Source organism: Stegastes partitus, unplaced genomic scaffold, assembly GCF_000690725.1.
Source record: "Stegastes partitus isolate 25-593 unplaced genomic scaffold, Stegastes_partitus-1.0.2 Scaffold917, whole genome shotgun sequence".
Classification (NCBI taxonomy): Eukaryota; Metazoa; Chordata; class Actinopteri; family Pomacentridae; genus Stegastes; species Stegastes partitus.
Window position 1 is genome coordinate 21050 of NW_007578648.1, and position 24331 is coordinate 45380.

The 24331-nt window shown below is 40.1% G+C and overlaps 2 protein-coding genes and 1 non-coding gene across 3 annotated transcripts; all 3 read right to left on the minus strand.

Annotated features, from left to right (window-relative positions):
* Positions 1–3510: 3510 nt before the first annotated feature.
* On the minus strand, positions 3511–13632 carry cfap418 (cilia and flagella associated protein 418). The gene is made up of 6 exons (XM_008293867.1): positions 13452–13632; positions 12586–12688; positions 11687–11751; positions 10840–10905; positions 10541–10636; positions 3511–4108 (listed from the first exon to the last, which is right to left on the minus strand). Exons 1-6 carry the CDS (start codon positions 13583–13585, stop codon positions 3949–3951), a joined length of 624 nt encoding a protein of 207 aa, XP_008292089.1. The 5' UTR covers positions 13586–13632; the 3' UTR covers positions 3511–3948.
* Positions 13633–14986: 1354 nt separating this feature from the next.
* trnas-aga (transfer RNA serine (anticodon AGA)) lies at positions 14987–15068 on the minus strand. Its single transcript has one exon. It is a non-coding gene; the product is annotated as a tRNA-Ser (tRNA).
* A 1786-nt stretch (positions 15069–16854) lies between these two features.
* cd83 (CD83 molecule) lies at positions 16855–21408 on the minus strand. Its single transcript, XM_008293868.1, has 5 exons — positions 21325–21408; positions 20989–21125; positions 19790–20018; positions 19067–19170; positions 16855–18832 (listed from the first exon to the last, which is right to left on the minus strand). The coding sequence occupies exons 1-5, from the start codon at positions 21359–21361 to the stop codon at positions 18680–18682; spliced, it is 660 nt and encodes a 219-aa protein (XP_008292090.1). The 5' UTR covers positions 21362–21408; the 3' UTR covers positions 16855–18679.
* Between the last annotated feature and the right edge of the window lie 2923 nt (positions 21409–24331).

The window sequence follows — 24331 nt, forward strand, 5'->3', positions numbered from 1 at the left end:
ACTTGTGTTAAACAGCCTGTTGGTCGACATCAGCCTGCATTCTACTGCTGAAGAGGCAAAAGCTGCTTAAAACAAATTCCAAATCTGTCATGTGACTTTACTTCGCAGACGGTTCAGATTGCTTGTGGGCTACTGATCCCCGCAGAGACCCAACACTGCATGTGTTGCATTGATACACCACCAGTCAGTCAGTCAGTCAGTCACACGTCAATAAACACATTTTACAAATTAAAAAATCAGCACCCACATGCATTCAACAAGTTCTCGCGGCCCCTACTGCTAATCTCTCACAGAGTCAAACCAGCACAACAAAGCGCAGCGTGTTTCCTTTGAGCTGTCACGGCTGGTTTTATCACATCACACAGATCTGAGTGTCTCCTCCACACCGCCGTTGTTTCACACTCGCAGCGGGAAAGCCTGTGTTTTCCTCAGATACCATAATTGTGGCATTGTCTGTCAGACGAGCCAGAACTGTCCCCGGCTGAGTGTCAATCGGATCCCAGCAGGTGCTAATATATTCTGCCAAAAAGGAAAGAGGATAAACAGTACGTAGATTCTCTTCACTGCTGGCGATTTGAGTGTTTAATAAGTATTTGTTCACAGACGTATAACTCCCAGCGACTAAGAGTTTTCTATTGATGTTGAAGGGGCTGTTATTGTAAAAACTCTTCAAAAAGAACTTTGGCTTTACATCTTTATAGCAATATTTGGTTAAAATTGGCTAAAAAATAACATTTAAAATTCTAATTTGAAAGAAAGAATGTAGTATTTCTGCTTTAAAGCACAAATCCAACCACGTGTTAAAGCAAAAAAAGTTGTTTCTTCTGAGGCTTCATGACTTCACTTCAAGAACGTATAAAGACACGACAGACTGGAGGAAAACAACAGGAACAGTGACTGTGCTGAGACAAAGTAGGAAATCTCGCACATTGCTGACTACATGACAGTAATGGGAAACAATAGGTCATACTTGGGCTCATCTCTGATGGACATGAGTCTGCCTACAGGAGGGAGGCAGAGCTGCTGGTGTCCTGGTGCAGGCTGAGCAACCTGCAGCTCAACGCTCTACAGACAGTGGAGATGATTGTAGACTAAAGCCCCACTCCCCCCCATCACCCTGAGAGACTGCCCAGTGGACCCTGTGGAGTCCTTCTGCTTCCTGGGCACCATCATCACCCAGGACCTCAAGTGGGAGCTGAACATCAGCTCTCTCATCAGAGGATGTTCTTCCTGTGGCTGCCAACGGAGGTGATGGTGCACTTCTACATCTCCACCATCAAGTCCATCCTCACCTCCTCCATCACCATCTGGTACACTGCAGCGACGGCCAAGGACGAGGCCAGGCTGCAGCGTATCATCCGGTTGGCCGAGAAGGTGATTGGCTGCAATCTGCCTCCAGGACTCTGAGGCGTGCAGGTCAGATTGTGGCCGACCCCTCCCACCCTGGACACAAACTCTCTCAATCAGTCCCCTCTGACAGGAGGCTTCAGTCCATCAGAACCAGAACCTCACGCCACAAAAACAGTTTCTTTCCATCTGCCACCAGCCTCATGAACAATGCCCAGGACCCCCACTGACCCTCCTGCCCTCCTCTATATCTGTATAAATGTAAATAACAATATATCTGCACCCTCAGTACTTCTGTAAATAACAACATCGTTCTATGGTTCTTATTTAAATTTAACTTTGATTCTTTGCACTATTCAGTTATTTTTATTTTCAGTCACTTTATTTTACTGTGTATTTATTGTTTACTTTATATTTATTGTTGTTTTGTTGCACCAACCCACCAGAACAAATTCCTCGTATTGTTTGAACTACACCTGGCAATAAACCTGATTCTGATTCTGATACCTGAAAAGTTGGAGAATAATTTTCTAAGACTGGGGAAGTATAATTCATTAACCACTACAGTTATAAATCACTTCATTAACTCTTAGGATCAGCGGTTTACCTCAAACCTTCCCTTCTGCTTAGTGTCACAAACCACCAGCTAAAATCATCACCAAGTGACTGACGAGGTTTCTACACTCGGCTCTACGCTGCTGCTGCTGCTCCATGTGATGTCGTGTTTGTAGCTCCAACTGCAGGATTTAATTGCGTTCAACTGTAACTTGGCTTTAAAGCGCTGAGAGAAATCTCACTGGGTCACATCAGTCATCACTTCAAACGCTGTTACTGAAGATCAGCGGGGCAGAAAACTGCAGGTCTGTCAAGTCACTACATCAAAACACAAGGAAGTAGAGCTTTAATCGTCAGTAACAGGAAGAGCTGAGCCGATCAACACCAGCTTCAACAGGAGGACCGTTTGCTCCAAAGCTAATGTTTCAGAAATGGATTAATTAAATACAGACAATACATAATTAATACCACATTTTAGGTTTCATTTCATTCTATGTAAAAAAATTCTGAATTTTAGGCTTTGTAAGAAATGATTCGCTCAGATGTAGAACTGGTTGGTACGTGTAAAAAGGCTTTGCATCAACCGGATGTTAAAAAAAATAAAATAAAATTCAACAACAGAAATCTACAATAGCATTCAAATGTGATCTGCATTTTAAGATTTAAGAAGTAGCTACAGCCAGTATTGTTATCACACATTATCACACACAAACTGTATGCGATTAAACTACAGAAAGTTACCGGCTGAATCTGCAGCTTCACTCAGCTTTACGTGGAGTTATCGTGGGTTTTAGCTTATTGCCTAGTTGACGAGCCACAACGTAGTTGCGCTTGACTGCCATCGCTCTTATAGATTAGTTTTGTTCCAAAAAAAGAAAAAGATAAAACACTGTAGAGCAGCTGGACAGAGCTGATGACCAGCTGGTGAACACAGTGGAGCATCCAGCAGCTCAAGAGTCAAGTATTTCCTTCAGGAGTTGAATGCTGGACTCATTTTCATATGTCAGTGATGCTCCCAAATAGCAAATATATACATATGTGAACAGCTTTGCAGTTATTGTTCTACAAACTTTTTTTTTTTCTAAATACTGTCATTAAAAGAATATTTTTTAAAAAACATTGATTGGAAACTGCCTGGATTTTGTTGCCCAGTGCAGGTAAAAGTTGTTAGTGCTGGAAGAAGACACACATTACAGAGGTTTTGGGTGATTTTAGCTGTTGTCTGAGAAAAGTACAACTCGGTAAACTTCCGGTGGTAAAAGAGAAGAAAAAGACGTGAAAGAAAATGTGTGTGGATTTTGTTCCAGTATTAATCCCAAAAAAACTCCACCTAATTTTTAGATGGATAAATTAACTTTTGTTATTCACTGCGAAGGGAAACACAACCAGTATGACAAAGAAATAGATACTGTCATCGTCATTTGCTCCTTCCTTCCTCCTCTGAAGATATTTTCATTTTGAACTCCTCTGCTTTCCGGCAGATCTGTCGGACATCCATCCATCATCTATACACCACTTCATCCTCACTAGGACCACACTTAGAGACAGACAACCAAGCACACTCACATTCACACCTACAGACAATTTAGAATCACCAATTAACCTCAACATGTTTTTGGACCTTGTGGGAGGAAGCCGGAGAACCCAGAGAGAACCCACGCTGCACGGGGAGAACGTGGAGACTCCAGCTGTCTGACGTTTGAAGAAAATATATTATTACTGTGTTTAAAAGACTCGATCTACCTCAGCTATAAAACTGAAATAACTGAAGTTTTTACAATTCAGTAGAAAAATAAGCCTTTCTTAGAACAACTGTTTGGCTCCTCTAACATTGTGTTTCATCAGCTATTAATCAGAATCAATACGTTTCTTTAAAAGTGCTTTGATAGGTTCAGGATCCTGTGATTGAACTGAAGTATAAACACATCAGTCAAACAGGTGAACAGATAGTGAGAGAAAATAGGTAACCCAAGACTTTCTGTTTGTAATGTGTGTGTGCTTTGGCCCATTGGTCAACAGTGTCTTTGCAGCGGTGAGGAGTGAACATCAGTCCAGGTGTTTGCCACAGACCCATCTGAGCTGAGGTTGGTCTCTGAGGTCTGTCGGCTCCGACGTGGAGAACCAGCTGCACTGGCAGGCGTACGCTCGCAAACTTCTCCTCTTCTTCAGCTTGCTCCGGAGCTTCTCGTGGTCCGGCATGTTGTTCCTGTTCACAGAGAAATGATGTAATGAAAGTTAATTCATCATCAAAGATTTAGTTTTCTCAGCTGCTGCCCTGTAGACGGCTATTCAGCGCTCCTACTGTGCAGCTGCATATTCATTTTCCACTTAAATTTCAATGAGAGATAAATTTAATAATGTGTGCTGAGTTAATTAATATCAGCTGTAAGGAGAAATGTCGGCAGACATGAAAGAGATGAAAAAAAAGAGGATTCTTGTCCTGAAAATACCTCTTAGCTACGAACAGATGCACCCATTAAGAAGTTTTATTATGTTAGAAATTACAAATCGTCCTTTAAAGCTGTATTAACAACTATTTATTGACTATTACAGACCTGCAAAGATCAATTTATCTACTGACTCATTTTGCAAGAAATTGTTCTGGTAATAGAAGTCAGAGAACAATAAACTATCCACCACAACTTTCAAGGTATCACGGTGACGTCGTCATCTGTCTAAAACTAAAAGACATTGAGTTTATACAGGGCAAAAGACTGGCAAAATTTGAAAATGTCTGGTATTTTGCATTAAAAATCACCAGAATTATCAAAATAGTTTGTCAGATAGTAGTGTTTTTTAGCCTCTTTTAGCTCCTAATTTCGGTTTTGCAGCACATTTACTCAAACTATCAAATATGAAATAATAAAAAAAACCCTCTGATCTATCTGTGCTACCTTCCCATCCATCAGCAGAACTGGCAGCTGAACGAACATATAAATGGACATATCCAGAAAGTGAATGCTGGTGCAAGGCAAATGAGCAAACTATCCGACATTAAGGATAAGTGCACTTAACATGGATTTCTTTTCTCCTGGCCTTGTGCCGTTTGAGTGTGTTTTGTCTGCAGAAATTAAAAGCATGTCGAGCAAGTCGGCCCACAATTTATTACTTAGAAAGGTTTAAAAGGCCCCTTTCTTTGGGAGAAAAGCTGCATTTTAATTAAAGTCATCACTGCAACATCACCAGCAATTATGCAAACAATTAATTAATCAATTAATTAATCCACATTCAATATGTAATTATTTTTATGCACGACACACAAACCCATTTGTGTTGAATTTACAAGCGACAACAAATGTACTTCTGGATGGCTAATGCTTTCGTGTAAGCCTCTTAATTAAAATAAATAAAAAAAATAACACAATACAACAAAGACATGGGCAGTAATGGATGTACACTTTCCATTCAGACCTGGGAAACATTAAGACGGCGTGAAAAGAAAAGCGTCTGTTTGAGGAGAGAATACTCGGACGCCTGAGAAGGTGACGGGGAACACAAACCGCAATGTTCTTTAATGAAGAAACTATGGATGAGCTGCCACAACAACTATTCAGATAGAAATAATCACAGTTAAATGTGGGAAATTGGTAGCAAATAAATGTCAATGTCATTCACCAGAGAACAAGACGTGTGATTTGATATGGAAAAAAAGAAATCACATATTTCAACCATCTTCTATGATTACACTTTCTGTACCTTGAAGGTCGAAGCTCTACTGCTGAAGGACTGAAGCTTGAAGATGATAACGCTGGCGTGATAACATGAAGGGCAAACTCATCATCCTAAGTGCTCCGAGTGTTTCAAAGTGCTCTGAACTTAGCAAAGCCACACGATAAGCAAAGTGCACACGTGGAAAGTTCTGACTACTAAAATGTCACTTGTCTGAACATGTATGTTTTATGCTGGTGTGTCAAAAGTTGACTCGTGGACAGGGTTTTTATTAACTTGTAATGTTTTTTTTTTTGACATTTTTTCATTTTCTTGATTTCTAACTAAATAATCCTCGCCCATCACATCTAATAAAATCAGCTGCACAGTCCCCATATCCATAATAAACACTTCAGAAGCTGAGAGGCACATTTCTAATAGAATTTAATTTTGTCATAACCTGGCTCGTGGGTTATAACAAATATGGCAAGGAACACATTTAAATGGTACCGATTTGGCGTTTTGTTTTGCTTTCTCCTCCCATTGGGTCAACAAAATACAATAAAACAGGTGAATAAAACAATAAAACTTCCTTCAGACAGATTAAAACTGACAAAATTGTCTTAATTGAAAGCCCAAAGTCAGCTCTCAGTTGTGGGTCCTGTGCTCCACCAGGTGAGCTAACCTGGTTGCTTTTATATTTAGGTTAACAAAGACGTTTGTGTTAAAAGAGTCCATGTTATAATAAAACTGAGTGGGTGAGTCATAATCAGATAAAAAGTTAAAACAATCTACTTTATTTGAACTGCTGTGTGCGTGTGAATTAATTCTCTTTTTCCATGTGTTATAACCAAAAGCAAACTATTAAACAATTAATAATAAGTATGGTGTGTTACTATCAGGAGTGTAGGTGTGAATGAGTGAACATGACGGGATGTAAGAGCAGAAACAAAGCAGAAAGGAAACAGAGAAAAACGTGTCATCACCACCAACGAAGCCGGGTCAGAATGAATGAGAGAGACAGCAAGAGAGGGACGGCTGAGATTCATGGGCCGTCCTGATGCCTTCAGGGACCCACAGGTAAACGGAATTCTAGGCCTCCGTGGCAGCAGCTGCCACTGGGCCGTCACAACTGGAACACTGTGTAGGTGGATGGTATGTATTGAAGTGACGACCACATTAATGCCAGGACCCGAGGTTTCCCAGCAGAGAATTGCATCGGGACAAAATGATTTGTATCAGTCACTTCAGTTTTAATATTGTGGCTGATCGATGTACGTGTATACGCACCAGAAACATGAGAGAGAGAAAAAAATGTCTGGGTTACTTTGATTTGCTTTGTGATATGTGTTTTTAAAACTAGACCAAAGTCAAGACAGCTGCACTCACACAATGTGAGATGCTGCTAAAAAGAAATGAGGGAAGTATATGTGTGGACTTATTCTGACACCTCTGTTCCTCAACATAGCAAAGAGTAAGTTCACATTTATATGTTAACATAAGTCCTGTTAGTAATAGCAGGACCAACACTATTTCGCTGATCTGCCGTCGCACAACATCACCACATGTGTTCAGCACTGCAAATAAAGCTTCACCTTGGAAGGCATTTTCCACAAGGTCCATTTTCAGCGGCCTGAAACTGCGTATAAATGAAAGGCCAAAAACACTACATTTGAAAAAATACCCATGTAGGTGTGGACGGCGTCTTAACCTGACAGAAAGTTTACAACAAAACCAAGACAAGGAGGTGAAACCTGCAGGAAAAGAGGCCCAAGACGGCGGCAGAGTTGGTGATAAAAGTGTCTGTGATGCGTTTCACATTACAAACTGAGTCAAAGAGTTATTATCAAAAAAAAAAAAAGATTTCTCCAGCATTGCAGTTTTACAAATCATTTCTAATTGCATCATTAAAATGCACATCTGTATATTCTTCATTCATGTGTTTCTAAATGTATAAATAATCACGGGCTTAACATCTCCTCACTGCATTGTGATGCTAGGCGTCACACGGTGAAGTATCAGCAGATGTGTTGACAAGCAGGAGGCGAACAACCCCTCAGAGGAAGATAAAAGATAAAATCCAGCCTCAGTGTTCTGTCAAACTCTCAGAACGCCTGCACACACCTCAATCACCTGAGCGTTCCTGTGTTTCCCACTGTGGCCTGTCAGGCGCTGTTACTGTAACAGATGACATCGTGTCACCAGGAATTAGTCTTTGTCGTTCCTGCGCTGTGTGAGAACATGAGGTCGTTATCACTGGAACCTTAAGACAAAGTCAAGGTCATTATGTCCCCATTAGGATGTCATCTCTCTGACTTTATAATACATTAGTAATCAAATTACTCCTAATGAGTGCAAGGCTGCAAACTGATCAAACTAACACAGGATCAAGCATCACAAACCATCAGGAACTGCATGTGGGCATCAAAAAAGCTTGAATAATTCTTCACCTACCAGAGTGTTTTGGGGAAAATCAAGTTTACACCCAGAAAGTAAGGCGTTAAAACTTGGCAAAAGTACAAAAACTGAGGTATTATTAATCTGTATGGGTTAAATAACCAAACTGCTTATTTTTATCTGGAAGGATTTTGGCGTCTTTACATACCAGCATGGACTAACTCATTTAATTCAAACAACAAATGTATTAAAACAGTTTTTAAATGTGTATATTCAATAATGTGATTAATTCAACACAAAAGCTATGTAGTTCTGATCCATTTCCTTTGTTCTCATAACCTTCCACAGTCGTCTCGCCCCATCGTGCTGCACAGGAGGTAAAGTGTTTTGTTTTTAACTTGGAATAATAAAAAGGATGAACTGGCTCATTAACGCAAAAGACGTGACTGAAAAATCTAAAACAGATGTTTATATAGTTTTGCACAGCCTGACTGTAACTTCATATCATTCTGCTAAAGGGGTAAAACGCCTCGGATATGAGTAATTCTTTAAACCAATCACAGTTGTATTATGCAGAGCGAAGCATAAGACGCATCAAGGGTGTTTCCTCAAAATATGGGAATTGTTTTACTGGTGCAGAGAGGACACAATGTTGAACTCATAGGGCTGCTGCTTGGAGGTTGGTGTTTTCTGTAGCAAAGGGGATTTTAAAAGCTGTTGTATGTCCGTAGCAGAAGGGTCAGAGAGAGCCACAGGAAACGCAATAACAAGATTAAACCCACAGTTTACATCCAATTAGTCAAAGTGTAGAAATGTGAAGGTGTGGAGTCGTGACTTTTCTGCTTGTTTATACTCGAGTCACACTGATCTGCATTGGAGGAAACAGTCTCTGCTGTTATGGATTGTCAGGAATGTGGGTGGCCTCATGAGATTTATACATTATTTACAATTTGTTCTGAGCTACTTTACTATTAAATATCACAGGACTACAGATTTCTACACTTGCTGTGGATGTGGTGGTTCAGTGGAAACCTGTCCGCTGGTGTGAGCTCAACCAGTAAGACAAAGGAGATGATGACTGACTTCAGGAGGAAGACATCACACACCACACCAGTGAACATTCAGGGTTTGGACATTGAGGCAGTAGAGAGCTACAAATTCCTGGGTGTTCACATAAACAATAATCTGGACTGGACAGACAACAGCCACGCCCTGTACAAGAAGGGCCAGAGTCACCTCCACCTGCTGAGGAGACTGAGGTCCTTCGAAGTGTGCAGGACTCTTCTCAGAACTTTTTATGACTCTGTGGTGGCTTCTGCTATATTCTACACTGTGGTCTGCTGGAGCGGAGGCAGGAGGGACAGGAAGAGGCTCAAAAAGCTCATCAGGAGAGCTGGACTCCATAGAGGAGGTGGGTGAGAGGAGGGTGTTTGCCAAGCTGACATCCATCATGGACAACACCTTCCACGACACTGTGGGGTCTCTGAGCAGCTCCTTCAGCAGCAGACTGATCCACCCACGGTGTAAGACGGAGCGCTACCACAGCTCCTTCATCTCAACCGCTGTCAGAATCTACAACATGTTGTAGTTCTTCCCTCCATACTGCATCTTGAATAATATAGAATATTATACCCAGGTTTTTCTCATGTGCAACAACCCCCCCCCCGACTGTGTGCCATTTATCTCCCTTATGTGCAATAATTATTATATTGTACCATATTTCATTCTATTTTATTTATCTTTTATATTTTTTAAGCTCATTGTGTCCATTATATGGATCTTTAGTGTCGACTGCATTACATTTCGCAGCTCTTCCTATTCATAGTTTATTTGTTCTCTTTCTTCCTGTCACGTTTTTGTGCTTTAATCTTTTGTGTTCTGTAACCATACTGCTGCAACAAGTGAGTTTCCCCATTTGTGGTGAAAACTAAAGTGCAATCTAATCAAATCTAAAAGTGTGAAGAAGAGTGTCAGCAATAGCTGAATACTGCCATCTTCTGGTCAAACCACAAACCATCATCTAAAACCAATATTGTATTTTCCTCCAGTACCAGTTTCTCCTGACTACATAGAAATAAATCATGAGTCATTTGCTGTTGTGTTCCACTGAAGACGGAGGTACTGAGAGATTAAGAGGTTTCGGTAAAATGACACATAATGTTTTTACAGATGGTTTGCACAATTACTGACTTCATTGTATTTTCTGTTTCGAAACTCAGTAGACTTTTTTTTTTTTCAGTAAATTGCAACAAAAAGTCCTGTCTCCTCAGCGGCAGTCAGCAAAGCCAGAGGGCAGAGAGTCATTAACTTAATTAGGTGAGCATCAGCCAACAAAAATTCCTATGGAACTTCACAGTGACTTGCTAAATACATACACATTTGCCACTGAAGGTAATGGTTAATTTTTTAAACTGTTCTCAAATCGTAGCCTTTTTTTTCTTGATTTTACTTCCTCAGAACAAAACAAGAATTAATCTGTTCTAGTTGAAGTGGTACCAGCTGATAAACATATGATCGGTGAAAACACACATGTTTTGTATTTTCTGTGTTATTCTTCAGTGAGAGCGACGCTATAGCAAGGCTTCAGACTCACCTGAGGAACAGGTAATCACAGGACGAGTCCCACTCACAATCATCAAACATCAGCACCCGGAAGTCGCAGGATATACACCTTAGCTGGTCACATGACCTAATGATACATACAGCCAGTCAGTTATTACACAGGGAATTGTCCAGGCAACAGGTGAAGTTCAGCAGCAGTATTCAATCACTGCTCATTAATGTTTTTAAAGTGGTACGATTATTTAGACAAATTCTCAGGAATATTAAAGCTCTACATCAAAAACAGGAGACATGATGAACACGCTTGGTATCAAATTATTTTTCTCACACCTCTTGGATGTGGCTGTTCCGACACCATTTGTGACTGAGCTCCCGCCAACATAAACAGGACAGCACCTGGACAAAGAAGACACAGTCAGATCGTCTTCAAGCACGAAGTAGTGTCAGAAAATCAAATGAACAAAAAATTATTAGAAATATACAACCAAGCTTCAATTTATCTATGTTTTGTTTAGAAACACACAACTTTTTTTGGTTGTTAAGGTTCAACAATGTGACACAAAACACTTCGAAAATAAGTTACTGACTTTTATTTGGCAGCTAACTATCCAATCCTTTAGAAACTGATTATGTGAACATCTTAATCATTTGGCTGAACATACCCTAAAGTATGGACTTGTTTTAAATTCTTGAATTGGCTGAACATCCATTTATCCATTATCTATACACCGCTTAATCCTCACTAGGGTCATGAGGGGCTGGAGTCTATCCCAGCTGACTCAGGGTGAAGGCAGGGGACACCCTGGACAGGTCACCAGTCTATCACAGGGCTACACTTAGAGACAGACAACCAAGCACACTCACATTCACACCTACGGACAATTTAGAATCACCAATTAACCTCAATATGTTTTTGGACTGTGTGGGAGGAAGCTGGAGAGAACCCACACTACACGGGGAGAACATGGAGACTCCACGAGAAAGATCCCAGGACGCGAACCAGCGACCTTCTTGCTGCGAGGCAACAGTGCTAACCAACTGCGCCACCTTGCAGCCCTGACTGAACATATCTTATGAAAAGCTTTCTAAATGGCTGAGTGACTTTTCTCCCACTGCTTAAACCTTGTTATTATTACACAGCTGCATGCACAAATTCAGAATGAACTGAATGATTTACTTTCTTCCTGCAGACTGGGATGATAACTTCTTCTCCACTTGTGTTCCTTTAGGACATAGTTTAGTCTGAAACGAAAGGTAAAAAGCAAATTACATGGCAACATATATGTTTTAGAATTAAAATGTAACTAATTAAAACTAGAATTATACTACCTGTTCCTCATCAAACCTCGTGTGTGTATTGTCACTAACCTAATGCAACATTCATGAGGATTTAGTCCCATTTACAGGTGTCTGTGTATGGTTTTAACTGGTTATTCAAAATGCAGGTAAAGACAGAAATGAAACAGCTGCATGATCACAATCTCTGGTTGCTGAAACCTGATTATTATACACATAACTATCCAACACGTGTAACTGTTTTGCATTAGTTTTGCAGATCAACGGCACCAAGTTACCCTCATTCACAGGACCAGAGTAACTGATGTGCTATTTGTAGGATCCTAAACAGAATTTTTAAAATGCAATTTCGTGAAAAAAATGTTTTCTGGTCACTTGGAGCCAAGTCCTAAAGGAAGTATATGGTTCTCTTAATGTTTTAGTGTGTTTACTAGCAAGTTACTTAATTTCCCTGTCTACCAGTTTGCAACTCAGGTGGGTTCTGCCTAGCTATTGCAGAGGTGACAGAGAATCAAATCAGTAGGGGAACCGCACAGTCAGGTGATAATTCTCTGTTGTGGTTTCACGTATTCCATACAGCATAACTCATGAAACAATGCTGAATGGTTAGAGCTGAAACTTGGCAGTAATCATACTAGTCACAACAGATATAAAAGTAACCACAATTATTATTACTTAAGTAAAGTTTATTACTTCATTCTACTTTGCTTTATGGTATGGCTTTATATTTTTTTTTCTCCCAGTTCTGAGGCAGGATGCAAGTCACAGGTGCAACTTCACCTTTGATTGAGGGGAATCGCCGTAGTCTTCCTCCCGTAACTCTTCCAGAAGGGCATCGATATCCTCCGCGACGCTACTTATCGACTGTTTGGGTTTTGTGGCACTAAGTCGAAAGGAAAACATGAATTATTGTCTGTGCATCTGAATGTTTTAGAAACATTGGTGGAGTTTTCATTCATCAAGTTACACCTTAGACAGGCTTGATGTTTTATAGGCCAATCCTAGCATTGATAAACTCTGAATTATTTAAAAAATAAAATGTTTTTCTACCATTGAAACCTTGTAGATTTTAAATATTGCAGCACTTAGAGCTTTATGGGGGTGCAAGGTATGTATATCTGTATACAACATTTTTAATGCCTGGTTATTTTTCCTGAGGGGGGTAAAGGAAAGCACTGAGTGAACTTGTCAGGGCCTTTGTAATTCAGAAATTCTGGCTACAGCTCTTGTTTGGTGGATTAGATCTGATTTCATTCACTTACAAATACTTAGACATAACACACAGCTGAGAGGCTGTTACGTCGCAGAAATACATCAATGTATCCTTAAAACTATATGTGGCAATTAAGTAATAAATATTAATTTCCCTATATAGCTACAGCTACCAAAGTCTAAACAGATATATGGCTAAACTTTAGTATTGGCTTAACATACTTCCAGCAAATAGGGATACTGCTATTCCTAACACCTGCTAACTTTACTTACATTGTGCATCTTTAGTTAGCTTGTAAAAAATTAAAATTCGGACCTTTACACCGTTTAAGGCCGAGAGTACACAGTTCATTATTAGCTCGTTATCAGGGCTTGGAGTAATGTTTAGCGCTGGCTTATAGCTGACATCTGCTAGCCTAACTAGCTCAGTCTACCTGTGTTTTCTCTGCCCGTCTTTCTCTCTTCCGCATTTCCCAGCCTCACTCGGAGCCGAACACGCCACGGAAACGTTGCGACAAAACTTTTTTTCAACTTCATCCAGCAGTTCGTCCAAATCATCATCGGCCATGATAAACTGCTCCTATTTGGCCCCCAGCTAGCTTGGCGGCTAACTAACGCATAAGCTAGCTACCGACATGCTCACAGCGTTCGCCGTTGCTATGTAACGGACCCAATCGGTAGAGGAAGTGACCGTGACTTCAAAATAAGGGCTGAAATAGAATTCAGCTCTGCCAACATTTCTCCGGCTATGATGCAGTTTGTCAAAGTTTTGTCTTTAGCTTATTTTCCCCTCTTCTGGAGCTTTTAGGACACAGCTAAAGATCTCTTCACAGCAGACTTTTTGACTTGTCATTAGCAGGAAATACACAGGTGTATTCAATCACCATAATGATGGCTGCTCTCCTCTTAGGGAATGTTAAGGCATTATGCACGCTGGTTCTTAATGGAGGAGTTTACTAGACACTTAATGGAACTCAGCCATCATTCAGGCTCTTTAAAAGACCCATGATACTCCCTTAAAACAAGTTAATGCAAGTCACACATGTCCCCAGAGTGTGTATTGTCAGTTTCAGCTCAACAGACTGCTATTTCTACCATAAAAACCCTAGTTTTAGCCCTGTTCACATCCATTTCGGCTCTTGTGTCTTTAACTTTATCTAATTTTACTGATTGTGCATCCTTAATTCCTTTCCTTGACTCCTCCTCCTAAGAAGTGAGGGAAGGAGTTGAGGAGCAGGCATTAAACGAAATGAGATATAGTTGACTTAAAGCCTTTATTTTAAAGTGACCTCTATGACATGTGGCACAGCTGTATCACCTGTCCATTGTTTTGTTTTTTTTACAACCTATCACTGTATTTTATGATCTCTGTCAGATGAATAGTGTTCATGATAGCTCACAGTATGCATTTACTTAGAATTCAGTTCAAACTGAATCAAAACTCAAATGCACAGATGCCATAGATTTTTATTTTCTTGTGAACACACACAGGTGCGGTGAAGCATAACAGATGTGTGACACAAAAACCAGCAAATACAAAAATGAGCTGCAAATGTTGAAACCACCAGGAAATACAAAAACAGGCCACAAATACAGAAAACACATCCACGTTTCCAGGGGCCATTTAAGGAGCTTGTTCCTATATTTGCTTGCTTTGCTGTATTTGCAGCATTTTGAAAATACCCTGCCATGTGAACATTTTTTTGCTCTTGCTTGTCAATTTGCATATGTTTTCTTTAAATGTAGTGTACTGAGGTCTTTACATCTTGCATGACGGAGGCGTTACTTTTATCTTTCAGGCTCATGGAATTTATTTTGAAAATGAGACAGGATGTGGTGTTCAGTTTCACTTCACTTTAACACAACACCGCATTTAACCTGTATTGAAACCCACCCGCACTCACGTATAGGCTTTAATTAGATTTGTGAAAAGTGACGGTCTGACGTGTGGAAACATGCAAAAGGTTGACGTTGTCGGCAGGATTCGAACCTGCGCGGGGAGACCCCAATGGATTTCTAGTCCATCGCCTTAACCACTCGGCCACGACAACCGGATGACAATGAAGGCATCAAAATAAGATTTTGTTCCAGCTAGACCCAAATCCAAATTATAGATGCATATCAATTCATTTTGTTTCTAACACAGCTCGTGTTGCTGAGAACTGATACATTAAGGAATAGGACTCATTTAAACAATTGTAATAACTTCTACTTTATGCTTTATTGAGATTCCTTCATTTATTCCAGAGGTGTGCTTAGCCCATGTTCCATCTTCAAAAGTGTAAACTTTCTGGACCAGTGCTTCTCAAACTGTGTGCCTTAATTGGAATTGGCCATATTTTATGTTTTATACAGCGAATATCATATTTATATGTAAAGATGTACCTTGGAGATATTACAGTTTCATTTAACGTGAATTTGAGAGATCCTTTAAATGTGGGTGCTGATGTGGGAAACAAAAAAGAAACGTCACCAATTAAATTACTAACAACAATCAGAGCAAATCTGCGCCTGTGTCAAACACAAAGTCTGTTCATAACCTGATGATCAGCTATCTAACGCAACAGCTTACAACAGAACAATAAAATGGGCTCTAATTGCTACTTGGCAACCTGTTGCCATATTTTGATAATAAAGGTCATGGTCTATATTTAGCAAAGGGAAATATTCTTATAACAATAAACCCACTTTCCTCCAGTGCAATAAACGTGTATAACAGGATCATTTGTTGTTTGTGACCTATTTTTTCTCCTGACTTCTGTTTTGTTTTCCAGCCCTGCAGAAAAGTATTTGCAAAAAAATAAAAGAAGAATGCAGAACTAGATCTATCACATGATTAAATATGTGCAAGAAAACCTAAAATGTACACAGATGTATTTATAGACATTTCTGCTTAAGATCTCTTGTTGTCTTACAAGGAGTCTGACTTGAGAAATGTCCTGCTACGTTCAAATGCTGTAGGTGTGAATGTAAGCAGAAGAAATTAAAATAGAATCAAAGATAAGCTCAGTGACATTTCCGTGACAACGTGTTAGAGAGGATGTTCATTTACAAGAAAGAAAACGAAGATAGCTCTCACAATGTGTGATGATGTTTGAGCAGCATTAAAACACACTGAAGCCTACCTGTCTGAAGTCACAATACAATTAAAACAGAAAACAATATTAAACATTCACTGATAACATGAACAAGTAATTGGTATTTTCGTTATATTTAAGTGCAACAAGCATTTGTATTTAGTTGAAGCGGCAGCTGCTCATCCTGCGAAAATAAAGTTGTCCAGTTACGTAGCATCGAGAGTTTCAGTGACCCACAGGCCTTGTCCACATGTTTTCAGGTCATTTGTAATTTAGCCCTTTATTTGTATGTTTTGGCTTTTTGTCCACATGCAAATGCTTTTGAAAAAATCCTTCCAATGTGAAGATATTCAGGACCTTTGTTTGCAGAGTTGACAGGGACAACTAAGTGATTGTCTTAGGAAAATCAAGTCCCTTTCAGACGTGCACTCCTTTCCATTTATTTTTAAGAATTTGTGTACATATGGACCAAGCATTAATATATCTGTTTCCAGCAGCAGATATTTTTTGAAATATATACTGCATTATAACGTCAGCCTTTCATGCAATTTACTACAGTTTTTATCTTAAATTTTCTCTATCTCAATCTAAACATATTTGCCGAGGCATTAGTTTTGACTAGTCTTTTTGTTTGTGTCTTTTATGAGTCCCACAATTTTGTGAAACTGCAGCACAAACAATACTAATGTGAGTGATGGGGGGGAAAAAAAGTAACTTGATCATCTACAAAATCTGGAGAAGCTGAATAAGACACACAAAATCATGTTCATTGAAAGACTTTTATTTTGTAATGCTTTAGGCTACACACAGGTACAGCGCTAGTGCAGCAGCTTTCGGACTGGAAAGTGTTTTTGTTTTGTTTTTTTCCCCTTGTACATTTAAACTTTAATAGGAACAGTGTTAATGTAAAAATATATATACTTTTACGACATAAAATCCACATAACACTAACAAGTTCTGACGAATGACTAGTTACGCACAATTGTTGTTTTCAAAGGAGAAGTGACAAATGCAAAAAAAAACACAGACCACAATGACCCGGGGCTTTCCCATATCCCTAAAGTTCAAAATGCAGACAGAGCAGAGGCGTACGAATATGTCATGAGTTACCATTTCCCCTTTATATGAAAAATGTGATCAGCCTGTGATCAACCACACGTAGCTCTGCATCTTTTTTTAGTCAAATGGACAAAATGATGTAAACAGACACACAAAAAAAAAAGATGTTTCAGATGTACAGAGTCACTTTCCATAGTGGTATCTAAAGAATCATTAGATGAAACAAATGATGCATAATTTATAGAACAAAAAAACAAAAACATTACAACATTAAACAGATTCCAAAGCCCTAATAACTACAGGCTGGAATCTGTGATGGCTCAGTTAGTGCAAATTATATGGAGACAATCGCCACTCGTGCTTTTTCAGTCATATATGCTCCCTGAATATCTGTGATCACAGGACAGTAATTCCACTCATTCATTCCTGGCTACAGGATGAGCAGTCTAGAAATGAGGGAATCAAATATTTCTTTTCCTGAATTCCTTCTTTTGTTGAACTTCCTACAACTCAGCTGAACATCATGTAATTCAATAAAAGCATATTTTTAGCACGTAATAACGTGTTGTGAGAACTTTGAAACATGATGCGTTCAATGCAGGAACAGTAGTTGGATTAAGGGAGCTGCTATCCAAAGGCCCATGAAATCCAAAGGATCTCAGCTACAAATCTATTCTGGTGCACATTAAACAAAATAACTGCTGTCATAATTGGTCAATGACCAATTATGACAGCAGTCATAAATGGTCATAAATCTTAACCACTTAAAAAAAGAAATATCATGAGCTTCTTTTTACAGCTCACATCAATACATTCAGAGGTTTGCTAGGAGTCTCGGTTTATCTCCTAATCTCAAGTGCAGTTTTCCTGGTTTAATGAAAAAATAAAAATATCTCATGGCCAAGCTACCAAACATAATTGTTCTGTAACTGTAATTGCTACTGTTCGGACAAATTTGCATACAGCAGCTTTACTTTAAGGGGGGGGGGTCCTGCTTTACTACCTAATCTTCAGGCTCTTTTTTTAAATGCATAACAGCATGAGACCAGGGGCTCATCATGCACTTCTAAAGTTGTCTTTCCTTTACGCTTCCACAAACACCTGTGGCAGCGAGCGACCATGCAACATGCTGACTATCTTGTTGTGTTGACACTCCAACATGCACGCCGCCTGCCTATTTTTCCTACTCTCTCAGAACTCTCTCTTCTTCTTGAGTCACTGCGAAGACGCTCTCCTCTGTGGCGGCGGAGGAGTGACTGCCAGCACCACGTCCTGGTTCTCCACCGCTGGCACCGTCTGTGCAGGACCCCGATCCCTGCGCCCACCTTCCTCTAACGCCTTCTGGCTTTCCTTCAAGTCGTCAGTTGAAGTTTTAAGGGTAGAGGCATCATTAAACAATTAAGGGTCGTCCAACGAAACCTGACTTTCCCTGACTCGGCGTCTGCTTGCTTGGTTTTCTGACAATGGATTTAAATTAGAAGGAAATAGGTGAGCTCGTAGCCGGTTCTTCCTCCTTGAAGTTGGATTTAAACATAAACATGCTTCATTGTGGATGTTTTCGGCCCCAAGGTATAGATCAACATCAAGTCCTTCTTTTCAAGCGGTTTGAGCGGCGCGTCCAGTAACGTTACTTTTTTTGGCGTCTTCTTTTTTTCTTTGACGGTGTTCTTCAAACAACCCTGTGGTGGAGATAAAGCAGACACACTTAGATTGGGAACAAACTGACAACACAAAGTCTTTTTGAGTATGTTCAATGATGCGATGATGACAAGTTGCAACTCAAGAAGTAAAACTAAATTGTGATGACTGAGCCTATTTAGATGCAGTTCTCAAAAATGCGCTTCATGTAAATGCTGTGAAGGAAACTTCTCTCTAACAGCAGTGAATGTGCATCAGCATTTTCCATTACTTACATAGCTTAACAGGAAAATGACAAGTGCTACCATCAGCAGCGCTGTGGCGAAAACAACCAAGTAAGTATCCGACATCCCACTTTCTGTGGGAGCAGCAGGACAATCTGAAAATGGAAACAGACGTTAAAGTTAGACAAGTGTGAACCAGCATGAACTGCATCACACAGTGAGCTGCTCTGGTCATTGAACAAATGACACACATTTGGATGCATTCAAGAGAAGGAACCTCTAGTGTGGCTGAATCAGTACTTTGACACATTTTAAAAGCTATCAGTCAAGCTGAGCCACATTTAGCTATGAAAATGCTGTAAAAATTGTAATGCAACACTAATCTGGACAATATTCACTTAAAAAAAAGGTAGAGCAGGTGTAAAGCAAGCAAATGCACGCTGCACAATTCTCGCATGACACTTTGTACAAGCATTTAGGGTCCCCAGAGGATGTATCCCAAGGAGTTCGCTCATCCCCTGATTTTGCCTCTAGTGCTCTCATGAGGTTGATATTTGAGGAGCACGGTGAATTTTTCAAGGAAACTCTAAAGATCACTGTTCTCCCAAACTCCATCCCACAAGTCATGGATCCACATTTTTGTCAAATCAATGCTCTGCTCTGCCTGGAAGTCCCCTGATTAGTTTTTATTTTAATATCAGATACTTCAGGGAGCCTTTGGAAACATATTTGTAGAATCTGAAGCAAACATGATCTGCAAACACAGACACGAACCTGCCACAGCGAGGAGGACCTTCCCCTCTCGGATCTGCTGTCCCACAGGTGCTGCCAGGTGACACAAGTAGACGCCGCTGTCGCCGCACGTCACGTTGGGCAGGTAGATGCTGTTGGACTCGTCCAGAAACGACACCTCTCTCTCCACGCCAGCGTACAAACTGGTCGTACCGTTTGGGAGGTTTCTGGTCAAAAGGCCCCAGAGACTATCAGACGGATCCTCTCTGACCTGCAACACCATCAGAACAGCGTTAGATTTATACAGCAGTTTAATGGATCAGAACCAAACACTTCTTAATATTAGAATCTGACAATAGACAGAAAGTGAACAGATTGAACAAAGGCAGAGACACACACTACTTCATTTTGCTTCTTCTACCATCACATATAACCACAGCATATCTGACTATTTTTACGTTTGCTGATTACCATACCTCACTTCTTTGATTCATTCATTTGAGAGCAAAATTAATTAAGAACTTTGCTTTCTTTCTTAATTACCCTGTTTAAAGCTGGAACAAAAAGTTGTCTATCAATAAATTAATTATGTTCTTGCTCATTTAGTGATACTAAACTGAATATATTTGGGGGTAACACTGTTGGTTTGACAAAAAAAAAGATATTTCAGGAACTGGTTATGAAGTTCTTCAATATTTTCTGCTATTTTCTAAACCAAACACTGAACTGATTGAGAAAACAACAGACATGCTCATTAATTTTTATTATTCCAATGTAAATTTGAATTAACATAACTTTTTGCTTTGTTTCTATTGATTCAAAAAGCAATATATGAGTCAGTTAACTGAAACTTCAATGTAATAAAACAAGCATCAGTGCTGATTTATTTATGATGCTATATTGCCATCACAAGAGCTGCTACACAGATAAATGCATCATGGGAAATGCAATATTGATCAAGGAAGCAATTTAAGCCTGTAATATCATTTAGAAGCAAGAAAATGGATCCACTGAAACAGCACCAACAGAAATCCCCCTGAATGATAGCACAACAACAGATAAAACTGCTCTGGTGATATCTTTATGATGATTTATGGCTTTAGATAAGAAGAGAAAGAGAAAGTAAAAACAGTCCTTCTGCAGTCAGCCAATGAGCAACACGGGTGTGATGCTTCCTGTCTCTGAAGCTGCAACTTGGATGAAAACATTTGTGCAAATGCATAAAAGCACATTTCCTTTACCTGGTACCACCTCGCTGCCCTGTACTGGACACCGGGCTGCTGTTTAGCTGTGCAGGGAAGAATTCCATCGTCCCCTGGGAAAACCACAACTTCCGGCATGTCGCCGATGACAGCTGCGTTCAAAACAGCATTAACGCCTGAGGAAATAAAAATAAAATAAAATAAAACAGGATAAGTTAGATTATATGAAGTTGTGTCCCGTCCACATGAATGGTATTAAAACGCAGTCGGCTTTTGAATTAAACAAAAAATATATGACGTTTGCTAACTGTGGCTCGTGCTGTCGCATGAGCTAATCACGAGGAGGTTAAATGCGAACGCTTTGAGAACGCTTACCGAACAGCAGCGCGAGGCTCAGCAAGACTGGAGTCATGTCGACGTTGTTGAAGTGCGCTTGTGATGCAACTGAAGCCGTCCGTTGACGTGTTTATATCCATCGCACCCACCCTTATAGCGCGCTCGGCTACTGCTAGCCCCGCCTCTGACTGCGAAAGCGGAAGCCTGAAGGTGTCTAAGGAATTGCCCGGTGGCAGAGGGGGACAAATCAAAGTAGCATCATGAGCCTCAAGAGCGTCCCGTGTCTCTTCGTTTTAAGTGAGTATGTTCAGCCGTTTAAAATCACGATTAATCTGCAACTGTTTTAAACAGTGTAAAGTTGGCCAACATGCGACAAACATGCTCGTGCCCGTCATCCGTCACGCCAAACTGCATTATAAAAAATGTTAGCTTGCTCCGGCCGACAGTGACGATGTTAGCACAAGCCATGCCGGATTAAAAGTACAATTGCGAGATGAAAGTCAGTTTTGCATGCGCCGATTTGAAAACCGGTTCTTGTAGGTTTAGAAAGTGGGTTTACTACTGCTTTACACGGTAACGACATGCAAGGTGATAGATGACAGTAAATCGACAGATTTTATTATGGAGATTTGAATGGCTACGTCTCGCGCAATCAGACTGCTAACTGTGAATGAGGTAAAAAAAAAAAAGGTGTATAAGAAAAAGAAACCTCTTTTTAAAGTAGTGGGCAGAAATAGCGGAGTATTGCTTATGTTTTATATAATTCTCTTTAAAAATGTGTTTTTTGAGTACTGGTTTAACCTCAGCTAATGTTAGCATAATGATTTTTTTTTAAGGTAAGTATTACAGTAGCAGATAGTTTTATGTTTTGATGCCTCAGACTAATGCTGACAGTTTAATCACGTGATAAATGTTTTGACGACAGCTCTCACTGAAAGTGAAAGTCGCTGGGATTTCCCTGTGCTTTCCTCGCAGTCCCAGGTAGTTTCCAGTGTGAGAGGGAAGCAGACTGTTTATTAGAAATGGACGTGGGGAATTCCCACAATGTGTCACAAGGGTCATGTTAACACTACTACAAGTGGCTAGCACAAGGCTTTCCACCAAAAAAAAACACACAAACATGAACTAAAACAAGCCTAAAAGTTCTACAGGTGAAGTCTGAAACAACACCTGATGCTTACATGCCATGAAATTTAGGCACAGAGTTTACAATTTGTAATAATTCATCACTGTCAGGAGATGTAAAAGATAAAAGCTGATTTTGGACCTCATGGATTTAAAGTTGATGTTTTTTTTTTCCACAGCTCAGATCTAGGAGTAATAAATGTAGCAGGGACTGGTTGACAGAAGCATTAACATCCTGTTGCATTTCTTCTTCTTCTTCTTCTCCTTCTTCTTCTTCTTCTTCTTCTCATTGACCAGCAGCTGCTGCCTTGTGGTCTGTGAGTAGCAGCTCTAAAGTAAAGACGAGCGATGCCACTTATTTGTGCTGTGGAACCTGGGCGCTACGGTTCAGCCAAAGCTGCGAAAACACTTGGACTATCAACAGCAAGGTACAAATAACCCCCGCAAATTCATACAGAAAGCTCACTGTGTTCCAACACCGAGCAGTGTGATGACTGTGATGACTGTTGTGATTTTTCAGAGAACTCTTAAAGAACACATAGACAGGTAAACGACAACAAGACCACTCCGCCGTTTATTTTTGAAATCATTTTTAATAAAATAGCAAACCTCTGTCTCCTTTTCTTTTAACACAAGGTAAAATGATCTCATAAATAAAATGGCATGGTTTGTATGCTTGAAAATGATAAAACAAAATGTTATTTTTCATTTCAGATGTTGCCCTTCATTGAGCCATTGGCTCTGTGAATGGCAATGTCAGTTGTTTGAAGCACCGCTTTGGTGACAGAGACTAAAATATCTGAACAACTGTTGGATGAATTGCTATGAAAGTTTATACAGACACTCGTGGTCCTCAGAGGTTGAGTGATCCCCATAAGCCTTTCTTCCAGCACTGTCATCTGGTTACGAATCTCCTTTGTCCACTACTTTTTTTTGGTACCCATATGCCTGCACAGCTCATATTCTCATCAGCCTTAGCTGCACTAACGCTAACACACTAAACTACAGTCGTGAACCCGATCCCCATCAGTGTGTTAGTACAGTTACTGTGAGCATGTTGCCTCATTTAGACTGTGTCCACAATCACTCTCTATTTACTCTATATTACTCTATTTATAGTGCGCTCCATTCACCATTTCATGGTGTTTTGCCTTCAGAAATCCCTACAATGTGAAGTGCCCCACATTTTGTGAGGGTGCACATGACACCCTGTTTGTCAGTGATGATGCAAAATAATGATTCCTTGCACTGCGTGTGTCTGAAAATCCAAATGAACCGATCAGTAAACTATTGAGCGTCTGCTGTGTATTTAGAATGACTAAATAAGGGAGTGATTTCTGCATCGCACATTCAGAGCATTACTGTACTACTGCCAGCTACTGTCAATGCTACTAAGCTAAATGCTCTGTATGTCCTCTGCAGCCACATGATGTCCCACAGAGGCTCTCAAGCTTAGGTGTAACTTGTTTTCGGGTAAATTAAATTCCTGTTCATAAAGAGATTTTTGTTTGTGGTTCGTTTATTCTTGCAGACAATCGCCTACGCCTTTGCTGCAGAGAATAGCTGCATACGGCCCTGCATGAAGATTGAAGACGGACTGATGACCCTGGACGAGTGTGTGGATGTGAACGTGACCATAACGTGCCACGATGTAAGTCACCCACCTTTTTGATGTTTGTAGTAACTTGGCCCCTTCTGAGAGGGATTATGTAAAGTGTGATTTTCACTCATCTGTTCACAGGCTGCGAATGTGGGTCATGAGGAAATAATCAACTACCACGGTAAAGCGTGCTCTCGTAATGTGTCAAACAGGATGGCACCTAGAAGTCAGGGTGAGTCCTGGTTTTTATATCAACAGGCTGTGATTTTATGTATTTTTTAATCTCAAAAACACATTTAAAAAATCCATCCATCCATTATC

What these genes read in the sequence shown, in the direction of transcription:
- cfap418 (XM_008293867.1), bottom strand. Translation starts at nt 13,585, where the DNA reads ATGGCCGATGATGATTTGGACGAACTGCTGGATGAAGTTGAAAAAAAG. An exon ending in GCGATTCCCCTCAATCAAAG is followed by an intron (nt 11,752 to 12,585) that starts GTGAAGTTGCAC and finishes CTTTCGTTTCAG; the next exon opens with ACTAAACTATGTCCTAAAGG. An exon ending in TCCCAGTCTGCAGGAAGAAA is followed by an intron (nt 10,906 to 11,686) that starts GTAAATCATTCA and finishes TTCTTTGTCCAG; the next exon opens with GTGCTGTCCTGTTTATGTTG.
- cd83 (XM_008293868.1), bottom strand. Translation starts at nt 21,361, where the DNA reads ATGACTCCAGTCTTGCTGAGCCTCGCGCTGCTGTTCG. An exon ending in GAGCCTCGCGCTGCTGTTCG is followed by an intron (nt 21,126 to 21,324) that starts GTAAGCGTTCTC and finishes TTATTTCCTCAG; the next exon opens with GCGTTAATGCTGTTTTGAAC. An exon ending in GGGCAGCGAGGTGGTACCAG is followed by an intron (nt 20,019 to 20,988) that starts GTAAAGGAAATG and finishes ATGGTGTTGCAG; the next exon opens with GTCAGAGAGGATCCGTCTGA.